The 20,900-nt window shown below is 38.8% G+C and overlaps 1 protein-coding gene across 3 annotated transcripts; it reads right to left on the reverse strand.

Annotated features, from left to right (window-relative positions):
* Positions 1 to 572: 572 nt before the first annotated feature.
* LOC115113383 (protein FAM204A-like) lies at positions 573 to 17,868 on the reverse strand. Of its 3 annotated transcripts, none has more exons than XM_029640952.2 (7): positions 17,443 to 17,867; positions 17,161 to 17,251; positions 16,603 to 16,645; positions 15,583 to 15,685; positions 13,642 to 13,731; positions 1,224 to 1,333; positions 573 to 848 (listed from the first exon to the last, which is right to left on the reverse strand). In XM_029640952.2, the coding sequence occupies exons 1-7, from the start codon at positions 17,719 to 17,721 to the stop codon at positions 797 to 799; spliced, it is 768 nt and encodes a 255-aa protein (XP_029496812.1). In that variant the 5' UTR covers positions 17,722 to 17,867; the 3' UTR covers positions 573 to 796. The 3 variants fall into 3 exon arrangements, with proteins under 3 accessions (XP_029496812.1, XP_029496811.1, XP_064868945.1); XM_029640951.2 differs by having other exon boundaries at positions 15,583 to 15,688; XM_065012873.1 differs by lacking the exon at positions 573 to 848 and having other exon boundaries at positions 1,241 to 1,477; positions 15,583 to 15,688; positions 17,443 to 17,868.
* Positions 17,869 to 20,900: the final 3,032 nt, after the last annotated feature.

The following is a 20,900-nucleotide window of genomic DNA, read 5'->3' on the forward strand; positions in this document are numbered from 1 at the left end:
AATTACAATAATTAATCTCAATCTGCATTGGGGGAAGCATTTGGGACGGACCAGTTGGAGAGGAGGTCGTTGCAGAGCAAAATAAGATCATAGTGCAAAGAAACTGTAAAGAGGAGCATCAAATCTTCGGAATAAACAACAACGTAATCACCGCTCATACTCTTTACAGCTATAGAGTAGGCTCCTTAGAAATATCCTGTGCTTCTTGTTTAAGCGGAGGAACAATGACATCTCTCTCAGCATGGGTGAAGGCCAACAGCAAAGCCTCTGTTTCATGTCCCTCTGTTCACACAGTTTACGACTGCTCACAACAGTTTACAGCAGCCAAATTTCATTTTGAACTGGCAAATCCTATCGCACATTATCCTGTAGATTGCATTAGGAACCTAATCTTTTCTTTCTCTGCCTCCTCAGAAGAAAGGAGCACCTTCATGATTAACCCACTTTACAGCAACGAATAAACGCATCATCCAGTAATGTACACCGGATTTAATTTGAAGGGAAAAAAATCCCCGAAATGCTAAAAGAAAATAATCAGAGAAATGAAAACAGCACATAAAGCTGCCACCATGGAGTGCTCAGAATTTATTTGAACATTCCATAAAATCCTTTTTTTTTTTACAGATTAGATGTTTTATTGTTAGTTGTGTACAGTATCTTGACAAATTCACAAACATGATGGTACAAACGTGAAGAAAACATAATATGCATAAGCAAAAATGTTAACACAAACATCATTAAATTAACTGAGAAAATACACAAATCTTCATTTTCTTTCTCTTCAGTGAAGACAAAGTCACATATAGCCCATGTTGCTTTTGGTTTCCCATCTTTGCTTGGCTTCAAACCTGAATCGATGTTAAAATACCGATTTAGCAAAACTTAAATTAAGTTAAATTATAACGACAAAAATGAATCTGAATGAAACATATTTCCATGTTCTTGAGAGCTTGTTCATAGACATTAGCATAACACATTATACACATATTCTTACCATGACATCCACTGTGACAGTTCAAAAGTGCCCGTCTAATGTTAAGTGATGCCTACAGTACACACTTTCTCTGTATAGTCAAACCCTAGCATGTATTTATACCTGTGCATGAAATAAGTAAGAAAGAATCTGGCAAGCTAGCCAAATATGCATAACAAATGTCGCTAACAAACTGCGATTTAATGTAAATTAGGGAGATAATTGTGGGGAGGAGAGTAAAAAGACAAACCCCCAAGCGATGTGTTTCTTCCTTTTCTGGGCTGCCCGCGAAGCCTCCACTTCCTGTTTGCTTTGCACAAAGTCACGGCAATCGGTGGCTTGCGCGATTTTCACAGCCAACTATTGAAAGAGAAGACCCATTAGATGATGTAAATCAGTCTCTCTGGCAAGCAGAGCTCTTCCAACTGATATGTCAGGGTGGCTTCTCATGAGTGCCTCCGGTTCCCGTTTTGTCTCACTCTGACCATGATGCAATGACGGCACCTAGATTGTGGGTTGGTGAAGAAAAAAAACATAGTAAAAACACACATTCAACTGCTTAACAGTAATCGAAAATAAGACAGTCAACCATTTACCATGACTATCGTAATATTTAATCGTTTGAATGTACAGTAAAAGGCAACATTTTATTTGAAACGTGCAGATCTTTAAATCAGAAGTTAAAGGAATGACCATGACTGCAAGTGGCAAAAACATTTTGTTCAAATATCAGTGAGGAAGTGCATGTATTGTTGAGCAGAATAATCCCAATAACCCCAGTCACACAGAAGCACAGGAAACAAAAGGCTACATCCAGTCACTCCACACTTGGAACAAATCTCCAAACCTTTAGGTAATTATTTCTAACATTCATAGAGTACAATCAGGAAAAAAAAAAAAGTCAAAAAAAAAAGGAGTGTGCCACAATTTCTCAACAACAAAAACACGCTAGTCAATTTTTTTAAATAATTATAATTAAGTGGGATAAACTTTATTAGAAAGACTAAATGTTGGGATTAAGCAGGACAGTGCAAGAAACATTTAACTCTAAAGGCTTTTTATCACCATATTTCAGGAACCAAGGGTGTAAAATGTTCTAATTTGGGATACATTAAAAGCCATAAAGGTCTTTCAAAAAGATTAATGGTACTTTGCTTGGATTTAAGATAAGGGTTTCAGCTGGCTGCAAGTACTGGGCTCCGGCTGGGCCCTCGAGGCATTCATCTATACAGTCACTTGGAAGATTTGTAAAAGCGTCTGCATAACCTGAAGCTAACATACTATGACAGTTTTCTAATTCCTTGCAAATTTTTATAGGTTTTAAAGGCCTATAAAATCATGTTTTCTAGGCAGAACTCTGGAGAAAGGGAAAGATACAATGGGTGATCATTCTCATGTTGAGAGTAGATTTGCCAGCAGATAATACCAGGGCGTTTTGAGCACCATGTTTAAGTGGTGTAGGTGTAGTGGTGCTAAATGCTTTTGCTTGGATGTGGCACAGGCTGGGATCATAAATATGAAGGTTTATTCAATTGTTGACAATTCTCCTGCGTTCACACATTTGCCAAAAATAAAGTCGTTGGGTAAAAGGCATCTGTTTTGAGAGAAAATATAATGAAATTGGAAAATGCTAAATGGCTCCTTGAGCTTTACAACCAGATATGTATATTTTTTGTAACACAAGGATTACCCACATTAACCTGCTCTCCTGTGGGGAGCATTTGAAATTCAAAATGTCTAGAACCCCCCCCAAAAAAAGACACTGACACATTGACACTTTGACATAATTAAAAACCCCTCCCCCCTCTTCTCTTTCTCTTGCAGCCGCTGAGCAGTTAAAGAGGTAAAGGTCTTTACATTTTTTTTTTTTTGCAATGCAGTCTACATCCCTGATTGTCTTTACTGAGGCTCAACATTAATGTCAACCAAGTTACCTAGGCGACAGAACAGATCAAAGAGACAAAAAAAGCCCTCAAATGTCTGATTAATCAAGCCTGCAAACAGCTTATTTCTTTTAGCCTGCATGCAAGTATGAAAATGAGATTCCGAGAGCAGTACATTGTGCAGATTTGTTCATTCTTATCTGAACAAAGCCAGCGGCAGCTTATTTCATGGATCACTGGCACTGTCAGCGCTGTGGCGCCGAGCAGGTGACGGCTCCTCTTTCTGTGGCGAGAACAAAATTAGCAAAAAGTCGGCACAAATTAGCCTCTCATATTTTCTGTAATATGACATTATTTTTCATTTACTTTTTTGATCCACTTTTCAGGATTTTTTCTCCCCCTCCCCTTGTGTGTGTCTTAGTGCCAAATCCTTTCAAATCACAAGCCAGCAGAAATGAAAACATTTGCTGCCAGAATAAAAATACAAAGCTAGAAAAGAAATGGGCCTATTTGACACAAAAACCTCATCCGTTCTTTGTTTAAGGCAGTCATACAAGCCTATTCCATGTTTCCGTAAGACCAATGTTAAAATGAAGATTTAGTGTCCGATACCTTCAATTATTTTCCCCAAAACCATTCTCTTTTCTTTCAATTCTGTCGTGAGCATAGCCTCTGTTTAACACAAGGTTTATCCAAAGGATTAATACTGTGACCTTTGGAAGGTTTGCAGGCGGCACATTTTTTGCTGCATTATACTGCCACTGCTGCAGTAGCTTAGAACCACTAGGAAAGTTAAATCAATAGTACCACTTTCTGTTGTCACTCATGTTTGGGTTGTCATAGAGATTCAAGTGGAATCCCAAATATGTGGCCTCGCTATACTATAGATCACTTCAGCACAGGCCATGTTAAAGATAAGGCCGTGATAAGGCATGTCCATTGTATTGACACAATGCAAGTTATCGATCAAAGTCCCCTTTGAGTTGACTTCTATGCTACGGCACAGCCTACTGCATAGACAGCATGGATGTGGCTTCTGTCAGTGACAAATAGAATCCCTTCCAAAGTATTCAAGACATTGGGGATCCTGCAGGTATTTCAACCAGTTCACCAACATAAGTTCATAGTCATCACAATGATTTACTGATAACTCGGTGCATTTCTCAGAATCCTTGGATATTCCAAGATACACATTACAAAAACAACAGCAGCTTCAAAAGACAATGGTAGGGAGAGAAGATTCAACTTAACGTAAATGCTTCTCTATATTAATAAAGTGTTCAGGCTGGTATTAACAATATGAAATAAATGATGGCTTTAAGGAAGAAATGTCCTTAAACCCATTCATAAAATGTCCTATCCTGGGAAGCCTCTTCCAATTAAAACATGTGAGAGGTGGATTAACAGGGGCTATGTGGCTTTGCCTCGCTAAATCACCACCCCGAGCTGCTCCGCTGCATTTGACGTGTAAACGATTAATGACCAGCCTAATTCCCTTATCACACTACCTTAATGCCTAAATAATGTGGCCTTAGTCAACTTTGGAAAGCAGGGCTATATAAGAATGGAATAAATATCAGATTAGGCAGCTCATATGTAATTTCAGTCTAATTTCGAAGAATCGAGGTAGGGAGGGAAAAAAGGAAAATGGGTTTCTAGTCTGAAAAGTCAGATTGCTATACTACAACTTGACCTTGTTTATGCCATGTAAAAGCATTACTGCGACAATGAAGCATAAGGCAGTCTGTCCACTAAATTGCTTTGATGCCATTTAATCTATTTCCAATTATTGGTTGTCCTATCGGTGCAAGTTAAACAAAGAAATTACTATGTTGATAAGAACAAGTCTTGACAATGATTTGAGTGAAGCCAAGCAAACTGGGGACGTCCTGGAGACATGCGGCAATGTTCCCATTAGGTCCCTCAATGGTTACGAAGCGATTATTATCCCACTGGACTTTCTAAAAACATTCGAACATTGCGTGATGGTCCCAAAGGAATGTTCTCTGAGGGGACCTTGGTCTAGTTCCCTGTAAGTTCCCAGGACGTCACAGAGGACCATGTCAGGACATTCGCAGGACTTTAATTTTTACTACTCCTTAGGATGTTGTGTGATGGTCCCAAGGGAAACTCTCTCCGGGATGTTTATAATAGTTCCCGGTTTGTCCAATGGTCCCCTGAACGTTATTGCGACATTGTGTCATGGACCCTGGCAGTTGTCTGGTTCCCGGTTTGTCCCAGGGACGTTTATAACACGTAGCAGGAAGATTGGACTGCCGTGAACCAAGAGGTGGTGAGTCAAAATCTCAGGTGAGAACATGTTAAACAATAATTACAGTATGAATAAACATACAATGTAATCAAGTATGTCAAAGTGTTCAATATGTAAGTTGAAAACACTGTATGCAATATATTGTAGTGAGTAGCTACCTCATCAAGAGGTCCTGAGTTTATCTTGGCATAAAGGCTACGAGGAGTTGGATTGACAAGCCAATGACCCACGTTTGAGTCACGGTCAGGGCTACCACCTAATTTGCGAATTTGTGTCAGAAGTGTGATGGGCGCTACCGTGAGGCCATCGAAGGTGTGCCCAGGCATTAGGAACTTGAGATGGGGAAGAAGAGGGGTAGTGACGCGACTTTAATCCAACACCTCATCAAGAGGTTTTAGATCTCTTGGTGTAACAGCTAAGGTGTTGTTGGCAGTCGCTGGAACCGGTTCCTGGGACGTGGGCGAACCGTGGTCAATACGGAATTTCAGTCCTATTTTTTGTGATGACGAATAGTCCTTATTCTGTAGCTGTTAAAAAACATCTAAGTACATCAAAGCATTACTGGCATTGGTTGTCTGGTGAGACCATTTGACTGCTTATCTAATCAAAGCCATGAGCTGTATATCCTCCCCTTATAATTTTTTTTATTCAGGATGCATTGCCATATTCTCTCAATAAAGATGAGCATTATTGTCATTCAGGGGGCAGTCGTGTAAGAGGTTTATGTCATCTTGCTGCCAATTTGACAAACAGCATTACATGACATGCAAAAAGAGAGCCACTCCTGGGAAGATATTGCCGAACTGCCAGTGGTATAAAGCATGTCTCTATTTTTCTGTTCCCTAATAATCTGATGCTAGATACTGTCATCTTTAGGGACTGAAAAAGAGTCTGAAAGTTTGCCCGCTTTGTGCATATTCCATTATCTTGCCTCTTCTGAGTAGGGAAGGCTTATTAGCAAGCTTTGAACTCATACTTACAATAATGTGCCATCAACAGTTTTATAAGCTAATTAGAAAAACAGTTTAATTAATGACTGACTGGCAATAAAATGGCAATCATGAAAAAAGAAACTAAGGGTGCTAAGCTTCCACTACCACCAATTAAGGCCTAATTACAAACAAATTATATATGTGTTTTGCTGTGGGCTTTAATAAAAAAAATGGCTTTAATTAAAAGAGAAAACATGCTAATTAATTAAACAGCACAAAAAAAAAATCTACATTGAAAAGTATGCTTTGCCTATCAAGTAATTAATGAAATACAATAATCTAAATGAGATTCCCAAGCATTTGATAAAAGCTTAGTACCCATTTCACAAAATCCATTTCAAAATTAATGAGCAGAAATGGCATGCGAGTCATCCAGAGATACATACAATAAGAGTTCATTCTGTGATGAATTGCTTATGCTGAAGGAAAAAGGAACGAAGAAGAGACTTTCCTTAACTGTTTCTCAGTCGCCCGGGGGCCTTGCAAGAGAGAGGAAGAGAGCCTCATTTTCTGATGTGGGGCGGGCACAGCTTAAATCTGATAACGAGTGTTTTGCACAAAAGCAATGCTCATTAAAACATGTGGCATTACAGGGAAAGGTACTGAAAAGAGAACATCAAAATAACATGAAATAGTCTTAGTTCAGCTCCTCTTCTCACCTAAATAGCCACGTTGTGCCACCTTTGCTTTACAGTACTTAAAACAGTGGTTACCAAAGCAATGCATGCCATGGTGGTATGGGTTTCTTTCCTAATATACAGTACCAGTAAAAAGTTGACAAACCTACTCATTCCAGGGTTTTTCTTTATTTTTTAAAACTATTTTCTACATTGTAGAAGTGTATATTTGAGATTCTTCAAAGTAGCCTTGATGACAGCTTGGCACACTCTTGGCATTTTCTCAACCAGCATCATGAGGTAGTCACCTGGAATGCACTCCAATTAACAGGAGTGCCTTATTAAAAGTTCATTTGTGGGATTTCTTTCCTTCTTAATGCGTTTGAGCCAATCAGTTGTGTTGCAACAAGGTAGGGGTGGTATACAGAAGACAGCCCTATTTGGTAAAACACCAAGTCCATATTATGGCAAGAAGAGCTCAAATAAGCAATGAGAAACGATAGTCCATCATTACCTTAAGACATGAAGGTCAGTCAATATCAAACATTTCAAGAAAGTGTAAGAAACAAGAAGTTTCTTCAAGTGCAGTCGCAAAAACCATCAAGCGCTATGATGAAACTGGAGAGGAAGACCCAGAGTTACAGTGGGGCAAAAAAGTATTTAGTCAGCCACCAATTGTGCAAGTTCTCCCACTTAAAGATGAGAGGCCTGTAATTTTAATCATAGGTACACTTCAACTATGACAGACAAAATGAGAAGAAAAAAATCCAGAAAAATCACATTGTAGGATTTTTAATGAATTTATTTGCAAATTATGGTGGAAATAACAAAAGTTTCTCAATACTTTGTTATATACCCTATGTTGGCAATGACAGAGGTCAAATGTTTTCTGTAAGTCTTCACAAGATTTTCACACACGGTTGCTGATATTTTGGTCCATTCCTCCATGCAGATCTCCTCTAGAGCAGTGATGTTTTGGGGCTGTTGCTGGGCAACACGGACTTTCAACTCCCTCCAAAGATTTTCAATAAGGTTGAGATCTGGAGACTGGCTAGGCCACTCCAGGACCTTGAAATGCTTCTTACGAAGCCACTCCTTCATTGCCCAGGCGGTGTGTTTGGGATCATTGTCATGCTGAAAGACCCAGCCACGTTTCATCTTCAATGCCCTTGCTGATGGAAGGAGGTTTTCACTCAAAATCTCACGATACATGGACCCATTCATTCGTTCCTTTAAACGGATCAGTCGTTTTGGTCCCTTTGCAGAAAAACAGCCCCAAAGCATAATGTTTCCACCCCCATGCTTCACAGTAGGTATGGTGTTCTTTGGATGCAACTCAGCATTCTTTGTCCTCCAAACACAACGAGTTGTTTTTACCAAAAAGTTATATTTTGGTTTCATCTGACCATATGACATTCTCCCAATCTTCTTCTGGATCATCCAAATGCTCTCTAGCAAACTTCAGACGGGCCTGGACATGTACTGGCTTAAGCAGGGAGACACGTCTGGCACTGCAGGATTTGAGTCACTGGCGGCGTAGTGTGTTACTGATGGTAGGCTTTGTTACTTTGGTCCCAGCTCTCTGCAGGTCATTCACTAGGTCCCCCCGTGTGGTTCTGGGATTTTTGCTCACCGTTCTTGCGATCATTTTGACGCCACGGGTTGAGATCTTGCATGTAGCCCCAGATCGAGGGAGATTATCAGTGGTCTGGTATAGGTCTTCCATTTCCTAATAATTGCTCCCACAGTTGATTTATTCAAACCAACCTGCTTACCTATTGCAGATGCAGTCTTCCCAGCCTGGTGCAGGTCTACAATTTTGTTTCTGGTGTCCTTTGAAAGCTCTTTGGTCTTGGCCATAGTGGAGTTTGGAGTGTGACTGTTTGAAGTTGTGGACAGGTGTATTTTATACTGATAACAAGTTCAAACAGGTGCCATTACAGGTAACGAGTGGAGGACAGAGGAGCCTCTTAAAGAAGTTACAGGTCTGTGAGAGAGAAATCTTGCTTGTTTGTAGGTGACCAAATACTTATTTTCCACCATAATTTACAAATAAATTCATTAAAAATCTTATGTGATTTTCTGGATTTTTCCCCCTCATTTTGTCTGTCATAGTTGAAGTGTACTTATGATGAAATTTACAGGCCTCTCATCTTTTTAAGTGGGAGAACTAGCACAATTGGTGGCTGACTAAATGCTTTTTTGCCCCACTGTACCTCTGCTGCAGAGTACAAGTTCATTAGAGTTAACTGCACCTCAGATTGCAGCCCCCAAAAAATACTTCACAGAGGTCAAGTAACAGACACATCAACTGTTCAGAGGAGACTACGTGAATCAGGCCTTCATGGTCGAATTGCTGCTAAGAAACCACTACTGAAGGACACCAATAATAAGAAGAGACTTGCTTGGGCCAAGAAACACAAGCAATGGACATTAGACCGGTGGAAATCAGTCCTTTGGTCTGATGATTCCAAATTGGAGACTTTTGGTTTCAACCGTTGTGTCTTTGTGAACACAAAGTAGGTGAACAGATCTCCACATGTGTGCTTCCCACCGTGAAACACGGAGGTGGTGGTGTGATAGTGCTTTGATGGTGACACTGTGTGATTTATTTAGAATTCAAGGCACACTTAACCAGCATAGCTACCACAGCATTCTGCAGCGATACACCATTCCATCTCGTTTGCACTTAGTGGGACTATCATTTGCTTTTCAACAGGACAATGACCCAAAACACACCTCCAGGCTGTGTAAGGGCTATTTGACCAAGGAGAATGATGGAGTGCTGCATCAGATGACCTGGCCTCCAATTGAGATGGTTTGGGATGAATTGGACCGCAGAGTGAAGGAAAAGCAGCCAACAAAGTGCTTAGCATATGTGGGAACTCCTTCAAGACGGCTGGAAAAGCAATCCTCATGAAGCTGGTTAAGAGAATGCGAAGAGTGTGCCAAGCTGTCAACAAGGCAGGTGGCTACTTTGAAGAATTTAAAATCTAAAATATATTTTTATTTGTTTAACACTATTTTGGTTACTACATGATTCCATGTGTTATTTCAGAGTTTTGATATCTTCACTATTATTCTACAATCTAGGAAATAGTCAAAATTCAAATAAATAAAAAACTGGAATGAGTAGGTGTGTCCAAACTTTTGACTGGTACTGTATCTCTGGCTTCATTGAAATGGTAGAAGAAATTAGGTTCATAATAATATCATTTTGAGTGGTATGAGAAGTAAAGATGCAAGTCAGCCTGTGGACACAATATATCTGGGCCTTCAAGCAACCACCATTTGCATGTCTCTAGGCCTATATCTCAGTCATAAAATGATCTAACGTCAGGTGACTTAATTTGCTACTTATTGCCACGAGCAGCACCTGTGGATAATTTGGCTAGTCTTTCTGTGTTCAGAAATGTCACTCCTAACCATCTATCTATGGTGTGTTGAAGAGTGTAATTTCTCTGGGTTCTGTACTTTAGACTACCAGTGGTTAGCCAAGTATTTATGATGAACCATGCAGGTGTTTCTTTCCATCATTTCCATATTCTTTAGCTTCTGGAACTCATGAAAAGGACATGACACCCCCCTATTGTGTCAGAATATAGAGTTTCTGTTTTGAAGTGGTAATGTACGCTAATAGCTGTGATCACTGCTAAGGGGAAACTGGAAGCACTAACACGGTGTGACAGTCTTTTGTCTTGTATTATTTTCACTTATTATATAAAAAGTACTGCCTCAGAGTAAAAAACAAAATATTTAAAAAAGGGAGCTTATTGCTCGGTTTGTAGAGGAGAGGGATGTGCCTAATTGTTGCAGGATGGAAGTCCGCTGAAGAGACAGTGAATTACAATCACTGTTGGATTAAGTTGTGCTTAGCTATTTTACATAAGGCTAGCTGTTAAACTCATTCATAATGTATTATGAATGAATAATGGGCATTTATGCACTTGTGTAGGCAGTTATAAGAAGCTATGAGCTGTTATGAATGCTTATAACAGTTTCTGTATGATTGGATATACGTTTTAACTGACTACAGTCTTCTTTGTTTCATTTTTCAGGAATGCTTTCTGGAATCCATCTTTTAAATATGAGCTGCCGGATCCTATCAACTCTCCTGACAGAGGGTGAGCGAGTTATATATAGCACTTAATATTATGCTAATTAAGGAAATTAATTACTCCATATGCAACTTACAGCTGTGTAAAATAATGTTCAATAATCAAAGGATGGCGTCGCAAGTGCCCTAATTGGAAGACTTGCACCACTCAATCTACTGAACTAATATTAAGAAGTACTTTAGGGGCCAGAAGCTATTCCTAGTATTTTGGGACTTCTAAGCCAGCCTTTGAGAAACAACAAGAAAAGTACGGCTCTGCAAAAGATCAACAAACCAAACTGCACGTGAGAAAAGAAGAAACATTGCCAACCCTATCTGCAAACAATGGTTTTCTAAAATGTAAAGGTATTAGGGATGAAAACGAAAGAGCTTCCTTCGAAACAACACTGCCTCAGTAAGGTACCAGTTAATAATATGAACAGATACCGAAGAAGAAATGTGATTGCTTTGTGTCATATTTTGGTGGACTTAATACTTAACTTGAACTTTTAAGAAGAACCGAGCTTTAAAAAGTATTTGAAACAAAGAATTTCAGACTTGAGAATATTTAAATATATAGTTTAATGGAGACAATCTCAAAGCAACCTGTAATATTCTAGCAGTGTATTTTAGAACTCGAACAGATGAAAGCACATGTATCAGAGAATTTCTAAGAAGCCTTAAAAAAAAAAGGGTTTTACCAAATTGTTTTAATATTCAGATTCAAAGTCAACAAAAAAATAATGAATTGATTGTCGCGAGCTCAAAACACAGCAGAAACAAACAATTCCTTTATTGGAGGAACATCGTCAGACATTTCACTTTGGTTCAAAAAGCAATGCTGGTAGATTGAGAATTGAAATACTGTGACAACCTGGTACACTGTGAACTGTGTTTCTTTACAATCAATGCCTTGGGGGACAGACACAGCCCTCTTTAGTAATTCACAGCTGTCTAAATCCTTTTCCGTTCTTTCCATTACAAAAACATGGTACTATTCCTCCACTAAAAAGCCTGCCATAATAAATGTCTCAAGTGTTATGACTGTAAACAAATTAAACAAATAAGCCATTACATACAGTATCAAATGAGACTCTTCAATAATAACCTTGAAATGTATTCTGACCACAGTTGGGAATATTGATCCACTAAATGTTTGTCACCATAGGACTGTCCAGAGTCAACACTAGTGTCTCAATCATCATTTGCAAAGTGCAATGAGGTTGAACTCGGGAAGAATTAGACGTGGGTATGAAACGCTCCACTTCTACGCACATTTCCCCAGAGCATGTTTAATATGCCACATGCTATTATTTATCTAGGAAATGAAGCCGCAACCTTGACGCTGCCAGCAGCCACCACTTGAGCCATCTGTAGCAAACTACACTTCTCTCGAGTTTACCCTCTACCGTAGAGTATACAGTATATTTGGTACAACATCCACTAAAGAGACGGAGGAAAACATATTTGAAAAGGGATATTGCAGCAGTAACACATCAGTATCCCCTTCTGTGCAACATGGTCAATATACTACAGTAGACTAAATGGTGAAATGTCTATTTCCTACTCATTCATGGTACTGTATGCTGCTGTATTTTCCTATCTATTTACAAGAAGTCGGTGGAATTTGTAGGTCACTTGTCATTAGCTCTCATTGTCATTTAGACAATTTTACAGACAGGCTGATATTGGGCTAAATGTTACCAGGCATTACAGAACAATGAATGCAGTTTCTTACTCACCAATTTTGTTGTATGTGAGAATTTCTTGAAAACTTCAGTCAATTCACTGTTCTGAGCATGAGGTAAACACAGATACATAGTGAGCTATGGCTGCCAGACTGCTGTCAAGCCCATCCTTCATGTTCCTGGCAAGCTACAAGGGAGGTGACAGAGAGGCAAAGAACCTCAGCTAAGTCTGCCCAAATCCACTAGTACTCTAAGAGGCTTTCTGGAACTACAGGTGCCACTTTGTCAGCCACAAAGCAAGTTTTTAATTTTAATTTCTCTAACCTTTTTTTTGTCCATTTGCATTATTGTGTTTTATTGTCTGTTTTATGCTGGGTACAAGAATCAGCCTTCAACATCAGTCTGCTGGCAAGTAAAATCAAATCACTTACCCTGTGTGTCCCTCATCAACATTTTTAATAGAGAACTAGGTTTTAATGTTTGATAGAGTATGACGATTTTGCGTGCATTGCCTAACCTTTGTTGAAATTCAAGTGTTTATCTGAATTAAGGTTTAGGTACATGGCTGACAGACTTAAGTGTGTATGCTGTACAGATGCATGAATATCACTGCTTCTATAAGAGCATCACATCTCTCACCTCTAGTTGTGACAATTGAACATACTGTAATCCCCAACTATGAAAAGTAGTAGCTGTGTCTTTTTAACTGCAATTATGGGTGCGTGGGCTACATTCTCTACTAAATTAGCTTCAAACCGCTTGATCCATGATGCCTGCCGAGACGAGTGGTTTCAAAACTGCAGGCATTGCATTTAGGGACGTGTGCACTTCAAAGGTATGAAACTTGCACCTTGAGAATGTTTTAAAACTTGGCTTGAAGGCAATGTACCCCTTCATTAAAAAGCAGAGCCAAAAGTCCTTTAGACACTGCCACACTTCAAAACTAAGGGGGAGGGATTTCCATTAACTCAATGGAAAAGGGCTGCAGGACTTCTCAATCAAGTGTGCCTGTGTGTGTTTTTGTTCCCCTATGTCTTTGCAGGAAGAAATGGCCACGGATCCATTAGTTTGATTTGTCACAGCGGGAGCGCCCCAAAGATCTCTTATCAGTGCAACGTACCTCTCGAGTGGCGAGTCTGTCGCTCATCTCCTCCGCCTTCCCAAAGTCCCCTTCAGCGATGGCGCTCTCTATGCTCTTTTCTAGGCTGGACTGGAGAGAAGGGGAACATTTTGTGATTTTAGAAATAGAAAGGGGGGGGGGGAATCTAAGAGTAACTTCCCCCGGGCCTTATTTTTTATAGGATTGCTATTAATACAAATATGTAGATTTTCCTTCACAAATGAAAACCTTTTTGATTAGATATTAGAAGGGAAATCTTTTTTTGGGGGGGGGTTACCACCAAACATAAATGTGACTCTTTAATTACACATTTCCATTACAGACTGGGGCAGGGGAGAGGGCAAAGATGCCCCTGGTCACTGATGGCAGGGTGGTTCCCTAAAAAAGGAGACTATCCGAAGTAGTACAGTAAAGAGCATTTCTCCAAAAATCTTTCACAGGGCACATGACAGGCAAGATGTTATACTTCTATATTAGCGGAGCCTGCTCTGAAGCATCTTCATAAAAATTATTAAAGGACTCATGGCCCTGTGTGGTTCAGTTGGTAGAGCATGGCGATTGCAACGCCAGGATTGTGGGTTTGATTCCTGGGCCCACATATATATAAAATGTATGCACGCATGACTGCAAGTTCCTGTGGATAAAAGTGTCTGCTAAATGGCATATATAAACATATATATAAAGACTCAAGTTGTTTATGGACGCACACTCATCCCTCAAATGAATTTGGAAAAACCTAATAATGAAATGAAAGATGGTAGTAATAACTACATATATACAAACTTCTACTACCACCACAACTTTACAGTAGCCTTTTTGCTGGCAATGTGAACTGAATTATAGACTGAATGTGCATGTCCCAAAGAAAATATGTGTAATTGACTTAACATTTGTTAATGTAATATGAATGTCTAAATGACATTGATCACTAATGAGAATGTTTGAACATGGAGGAGCAAGACCTTCTCGTTATGTTGACTTGACAAGTTCTGTTTAATTCAGCTTCTTGTTAATTATATCTTATCCATTCAAAGTAGGCCTCTTTTGAGAATGAGAAAAAAAAACGCAGCAAAAATGCAATTTTATGGTACTTTGAGATAGTGCATTCAAATAACACTCCAAATAAGCATTACTAGAACTTCCAATTGAATTAGGACAAATTCCCCATCTTATACACCATTATTATATTTGCAACCACTTTGCTTACATGGCAATTTACATATAAAAATATGTGTCTCTTTCTTGTTCTATTACATCAGACTTATCAAGTACATAACTTAATTTCTTACTTGAATCCATTTAGAAATAAACTCATTTTCCAAGAGTTGCTTATCTTATGACACACACACTACAGCTATTCGCCAGCACTTTCCTGCACATAGATGCAGGGCTGAGACACACAAAAACAAAAGCAGGTGACTGTCTGTGATTCCATTTTCCATACATCATTTCCCAAAAATATAGCCTAAGCTAGCGCTCTGCAGGCTAGATCCATGCCCCTGTAGGCTAGATTCATGGGTCTGACAATTAGGCTACTCAAAGTGTGAAAGGCTATGTTATTGTTGTATACGGAGCTTTCCACAAACAGTAACAAGGTGTGCAGGAGCTGTCAGGTCTTTGTACAGACATTCAGTACATACACTTCTCTCTAGAGCAAATCTACATCTTACATTAATCTCAACCTAAAAGGACAGTGGAGAATCATCCCAATGCCAAGATTAAGGTAATCTCATCATTACATTTAACACTATCTTTTATATTTTACTCAACGTCAGATTTGAGTCTAAAAACCTCTTAATCCACCTGTCATATTTGATAAAACAATGAGAAGTTACACAGGCATGGATATGGAAAGACAGAACACGTTCGATGCTTTTACCATAACTTGACGGCATTAATCACAGACAGGCAGGCGAGTAATGTGGCAGACATCTTTGTTACCTTGGGAGCAGGCTTGCTACAGGCAGGGGGTTGAAATCTATCATTGATGCCAAAGTACTGCGTAAGCCCATCCCAATGCCTTTCATGCTCCGCTTGAGGTTCTCTGCTGAGAAAAAAAAAAGTGTTCATGTTCATTATCGGTTCAGTACAAGACTACAGCATATGTTTAGAATATACATGGGTGATAAGTACCCATCCAATTTTTAGAAAGCCCTAGTAAAATAGGCTATTAGGTAGGCCTACACCAACAAGGCTATGTCCCGATTCACCACCCTTTTTCAGAAGTCTGCACTTGAACACCTACCGTCATGGATTAAAAAGCATAGGATTGGTGTAGCCTAAGCATGGACTAGAGCGAGTTTCCACAATTCTAAAATCCATGGACGAAAGTATGCGAGCTGTAGTGGGTGAAGTACTGGGACTCAGCATTGAAGAGTCTATTGTAGAGCTACAGTTGAAGTCAGAAGTTTACAAACACCTGAGCCAAATACATTTAAACTCAGTTTAACAATTCCTGACATTTAATCCTAGTAAAAAATTCCCTGTTTTAGGTCAGTTAGGATCACAACTGTGGTCTTCACTGATTTCTTATGATTTTCCCATGATGTCAAGCAAAGAGGCACTGAGTTTGAAGGTAGGCCTTGAAATACATCCATAGGTTCACCTCAAATGATGTCAATTAGCCTATCAGAAGCTTCTAAGCCATGACATTATTTTCTAGAATTTTCCAAGCTGCTTAAAGGCACAGTCAATTTAGTGTATGTAAACTTTCCACTGGAATTGTGATACAGTGAATTAAGTGAAATAATATGTCTGTAAACAATTGTTGGAAAAATTACTTGTGTCATGCACAAAGTAGATGTCCTAACCGACTTGCCAAAACTATAGTTTGTTAACAAGGCATTTGTGGAGTGGTTGAAAAATTAGTTTTAATGACTCCAACCTAAGTGTATGTAAACTTACGAATTCAACTGTATGTAATACAATTACATTTTCAAAAATAGATATAGCCTACATTACCTTTCATTGTTTGATACCATGTTCTTAGTTGCTGATTTTTCATCTGTTTAGTGACGTGAAACACAAAGAGATTAATCTTGGTTCCCTGTGAACTGTCAAGTAAACTCCAAAAATCACCCTTTGTTGTATTGTGTCATGACTCATGACCTCAGAAATATAAACGGCACTGTGGTTATATCCCTTCAAAAACAATGAAAAGGGGTAGACTGGTTGACTATTTTTTTTTCAGTGACTTTTGATGGAATTGTATATAATTTAATTATGTTTCCCGTGGATCCATTCCAGTTCAACCTTTATAGCTAGAAGACTATTAACTAAATTATAATCAGAATCAGAATTGAACAAGGACAAATGAAAGTCAGTGAATAGGCACTTTAAAAAACAAGGATCATGAGACACTTGGACACAGGATGACCCCTCTGCTCTGGTTTTCCCTTTTCCATTATTTCTGTGATAGATAGGTCAAGTAGGTTAGGCTTACATCTGACCAGAGCAAAGATCTCATTGATCTTTATCTTCAGTGGCTATTGTGGGTATGTGTTAAAAAGTGCAATTCACCTTTCTTATATGGTCCTTTTCTCTGCTGTCTTTTTTGGGAGAGCTTCATTGTGTTGATCTCACATTTTTTCTTCTGTTGCTCTTTAAATTTCTAAAGAACATGAAGTGCAACCGTTCACAATTAGCAATAACAAAAGCATTTAACCCAAATCATGAAAATCCTCATTTTTAACCGTTAATAAATTATGTTTGCGTGATGTGTATATCACGTTAGTGTCTTTAGTCACTTTAAAACATACAATGTAGCTTTTCAAATGAGTAGCCTATCCACATTTTACTTGCTTTTGAAAGGTGGTGCAACACTTCACATTCTTGCCAATTCTCATCGGAAATCCCGGGTAAGGAGTCCAAACACAGGTCATTTTCTATGAAGGGCTGGATACAAGAATAACTTGTGTCTCCAAGTGTAACACAATTTTGCTTAAGACCACGCGAAAGTCCAACTGCAGGACGTTGAACGTTAGCTGCGGCTATTTCTTGATTTGCAACATCTTGGTCGTCTTCATCATCTGAACTCATTTCTGCATCGGTCAGACCTTTCGGTAAAAGTCCGCTATACATGTTGAGAAGGGCAAATCAACAACGATGTATGCTCGGGTTATGACGTGTTAGTCATAATCCAAAACAAACTGGTATACCTATTTTTTTTTACAAAATCAAAGATTGTAAACCTTTTCACTTCCTGGTGGACACTATGACTCTTGCAAAACAACCACTCTGATTGGGTAAAACAATGTCACTTCTACCAATGAGAGCTGTTCTTCTATCGATGCGCCAAATCCCATGGTTGCGTTCCAGGTCGTCTTTATTAGGCTACAATTGCAATGCGCATCTCAGATTATTACAGAGATGTTGAACACTTGTCCCTGGTAGAATTAACAGAATTGTAGAGCGATAACTTGCCAAAAAATGGTAGAATTGTCACAACCCAAACAATGCTTTGGGGAGGGTTGTGTTTTTTTATTATAGGCACAGGGAGGATAGTGAGTCTTCTCCCTGGTTTACCTTCGCCCTTATGCAGGTGTTCACTATAATTTCTTCCATTCTAGCCACATTTCCTCATCTGCTTGCATGCCCCTTCCCTACAGTGCATTCGGAAAGTATTCAGACCCATTGACTTTTTCCAAATTTTATTACGGACTGTATTGTCTTGTGGTATAGTTAGCGCTCGGGAAAACGTAGTACAACATAAGGAAAGTACCAAAACAGCTTGATTTAAAGTGCATTCGGAAAGTATTCAGACCCCTTGACTTCTACATTTTGCTACGTTACAGCTTTATTCTAAAATGTATTAAATAAAAACATGTCCTCATCAATCTACACACAATATTCCATAACGACAAAGCGAAAACAGGTTTCTAGAAATGTTGGCAGATATGTATACAGTTAGAGTGCCAGTCAAAAGATTGGACACACCTACTCATTCAAGGGTTTTTCTTTATGTTATGTTTTCACATTGTAGAATAAAAGTGAAGATATCAAAACTGTGAAATAACACATATGAAATGATGTAGTAACCAAAAAAGCGTCAACATATATTTTATATTTGAGATTCTTCGAAGTAGCCACCCTTTCCTTGAAACATATTTGCACACTCTTGGCATTCAAAAAGCAATTTTATCAATTTTAGAATACTTTCCGAATGCACTTTAAATCAAGCTGTTTTGGTACTTTCCTTATGTTGTACTACGTTTTCCCGAGCGCTAACTATACCACAAGACAATACAGTCTGCCAGTTTAACTGTCTACGGGCTTAGCCGTATTTTCCTACATTTTACAGAACATATGGAGCTGTATGTGTGTGTTAAAAAAAAGTTATCAATACCAAATTCTCTTGGTAACACTTAAGTACCTTACTGTAATTGTTTTCCACTAAAATTGTCAAAAAAAGCTTTAAAAAAAATAATTTCTCAAGCAAGGTTTAAAATCACATATTTAGAAGATAAATTGTAGGCGGGTTTTATGACTTTGTGGCTGTGGTAACGAGTAACGACCAGGCGCAACTCTGATATAAAGTGTTTTTTCTCTCAAAGTTGCCGGTATGTCACGTGTCCTACTTATATCAGTACACTCGTAACAACCTAATCATTACGAAACTTATATTCGATCAAATCAGCCATATGTAGCAAATACGCCATTACATTTTTTGTTTATCAAATTCGACACTCTCAATGACCTAACAAAAACTCCTCGCTTGGTGAACAAAAAAAATAAAAATCGCCACCTGCTGGAGAAGACAGGTTTTGGGCCCATTTTATCCCTCTCGCTTCTCCTGTTCCTTTCTGGTGTGTATCAATCCACTCGAGCGGAGAGGCCTAATAGGAGAAATATGTAGCCTGAAAACGAGCTATTATTGTCAGAGAGGTGGAACTCTATTTGTTATTGGTCTATTATTATTATTTGTGGCATGTATTCATGGATACAAAGAGAAGCCAGGCTTCCCCCCCCCAAAAAATGCTAAAAAAATAATTTTTGAAAAATTTATATTTTGTCTCCCTGTTTTTCATAATTTTCCTTAAATTCGGAAGAGGCTGAATGTAACTCACAGGAGAAAGCATCCGAGCGAGCGAAACAGCATCCCTCTGTCTCTCTACGTGTAGAGATGCCGTCTGTCTAAACGAGTATGACATTGTTGACGCCCATAGCATTGAAGGCAAGGGAAGCCAGTGAGTATCTAGTCGCCCTTGACAAAGTATACAAAATTTGCCAATCAATTTGGAGCTAAACTGAGCGAGCTCAACTGTGAATGGTCCTGGCGCACCCAAAAAAGTTTCAAGGGATGCCAGCTTGGATTTGGTGTCACTCCTATCCAATCCAAATGAAAGCATTATGTAATTGACAGAAAAACTTGAATTGTTGCATCTTGTTGTGTTGTTGTCCTTCGGTGGCTAGCTAGCCAGCAAGCTAAAAATGTCCCTTTCCTAAATTAGCCATGGATGGAGATAGGGATTTGGACTTGTGGTTTTACTTAATTCTCCCTACTGGCCAATGATTATAACAGTGATTCTGATCCAACCATTAATTCATACATTGTTGTGCCCCTGGCCTGAGAGGATGGTTGTTCAATATGTAATTAGATGTATAATGCTAATGTTAACTAGCTAATGTTGCCCATGAATGGAAGTTAGGCTAGTGATCAAGCATTTTAGCCAGGTAGCGTAGGACAACAAAAACATAAAAGTGTGTACTGTATGACAAAGTGACGTTTAGAGGATCAACATTAGAGGATGGCATTGGCATTCCTCTACAAGTAGTGAGTCAACATGTTTTTCTACTTGCACGAACACCAACGCACACACACAGAAATCAGAACCATGGACAGCCACATCATTCCCCAGTGATTTTACCCACACACCACTACTGTATGTAGATTGTATTTTTAGCCACAAATTAGCAGGAAATAACACTGATCACATTTTTTTCACACTTTTACAGTGTTCATTTCATCAGCTGTTGTACGATATGATACAAAACACAGGAAACAGAATTCAAAAACTTCAGCAAGGTTTAACATTACTCATGGCTTCTGGAAGGTTTGTAGAAAACATAGTAAGAGAGGAATGATACATTTGAGTGGTGTTTTTAGGGCAATATAGTAAATACAATGTTTACCTATTAAATTTCAGACTCAAAGCCATAAACACTAACCAATAATTTTTTGGTTAAAAATTATACATTTTTATTGAGTTGCCGCCCACAGATTTAGAAAATGTGGCAGGTGGTTGATCTCCCATGAGACA

Source organism: Oncorhynchus nerka, linkage group LG28 (genome assembly GCF_034236695.1).
Source record: "Oncorhynchus nerka isolate Pitt River linkage group LG28, Oner_Uvic_2.0, whole genome shotgun sequence".
Lineage (NCBI taxonomy): Eukaryota > Metazoa > Chordata > Actinopteri > Salmoniformes > Salmonidae > Oncorhynchus > Oncorhynchus nerka.